General features: G+C 43.2%; 1 protein-coding gene across 1 annotated transcript in view; it reads left to right on the top strand.

The window, feature by feature from the left end:
- The window catches only part of LOC101851917, a gene marked incomplete at its 3' end in the record, with an annotated part of 8,009 nt that overhangs the window by 2,441 nt on the left and 4,125 nt on the right, over positions 1-1,443 (top strand). Inside the window, exon 2 of the mRNA XM_013090994.2 lies at positions 85-228. Within this exon, the coding sequence (XP_012946448.2) occupies positions 85-228 (144 nt within the window). The remainder of the gene's footprint in view (positions 1-84; positions 229-1,443) is intronic.

Genomic DNA, 1,443 nt, shown 5'->3' with positions numbered 1-1,443 from the left:
GGGGAAGAGGGGTAAAGTTCATAGTTCTAAGAATTCGCCCTGTGGTATCTTCTCCTCAGTGACCGACTGTGATCTATTTTTCAGACATCACGGACAGACTCGGTCTCAGAGACTCCCCCAGTCCCGACCTGGCCGACGCCATGGCGTCATCACCGGACGTGACGTCACAGAAGAACTCGGCCGACTCCGGAGACAAGATGAGGGAGATAGCATCTGTGATTCTGGCTGGTAAGATTTATATAATATCATCACACATAATGTTTATGAAGGGCGACAGGTAAAAACAAGGGATGTAACTTTTTTTGGCATTTTGATTTGTTTGTTTGTTTGTTTGTTTGTTTGAGTACAGGGGAGCACTTCGATACAATAGGGATCATTTCGTTCTGAAAAAAAAAAAATGTAAGACAAAGAGACAGAAACAACAGAGGGAAAGTAAAGACGAATGAACTTCCAGTGGCGCCCTCCAACCACCGTTTTGGCATTTTGAGAAAGCACAAATGAAATGCTTCTCAGCCTACGAAATTTCCATCGTATTATTTTAGCTTATTTTCCAAGTCTGATATTGGGCGACTATAAAAAGAAATACATTTTCTTCAAATACCGCCCACTCTATGTACCCAAGGAAAGCTTATCATATAAAGCCAAATTTAGAACAGAATAACAAACACAACAAAACAAACAAACAAACTCATCCCTGATTAAAGTTCAGCCAAACCCCCACAGGCTTACAATATACACAGTGTTAGCTCAGCAGAAAGATGTGCCTGACTGAATGAGTCAGGGGCTAAGAATGCGAGCACGCTACCATCTCCATCACCTGGCACCACAAGGCTCGAAAGGGAGACATCATTTGCCAGTTTTGACACCGCTTTTAATTAGCATGGCGGCCCAGTATAATACTATCATGATAGGTACCGGTCTTTTAGTGTAATGTGATCGAGAAGATGATGATGATGATGATGAAGAAGAAGAAGAAGAAGAAGAAGAAGAAGAAGAAGAAGAAGAAGAAGAAGATACCGCTTGTCTTGTCCTTTCAGCTTGACCCCTGGCCTCTGACATCACATGATCCTCTTGTTAAAACTAGGACAATTCCCAGCTGACTGTGTTGACTTTGCGCGTGCCACATAAAGTACTCTTACCTAGAGTAATACGTTATCAGACCTCAGTACAATAATAAAAATACTTGTCGGTGGTTGGAGGGTGTTGGTTTTGTCCAGCAAGTATGTGGTTGGAGGGTGTTGGTTCTTTCTGTCAAGCGGGAAATTTGAAAACGTACCACTGTTCACTGTTGCTGTCTGTCTAGAGAGAGGTTGGAGGTATGCCTTTTAATACGTCATCGGGAATAGGGTTGGGAGAGAGAGAGAAAGAGAGAGAGAAAGAGAGAGAGAGAGAGAGAAAGAGAGAGAGAGAGGGGGGGAGAGAAAGAGAGAGAGAGGGGAGAGA

The sequence above is a fragment of the Aplysia californica genome, unplaced genomic scaffold, assembly GCF_000002075.1.
Source record: "Aplysia californica isolate F4 #8 unplaced genomic scaffold, AplCal3.0 scaffold01796, whole genome shotgun sequence".
Taxonomy (NCBI): Eukaryota; Metazoa; Mollusca; class Gastropoda; order Aplysiida; family Aplysiidae; genus Aplysia; species Aplysia californica.
This window is presented reverse-complemented; position numbering and strand designations above follow the sequence as displayed.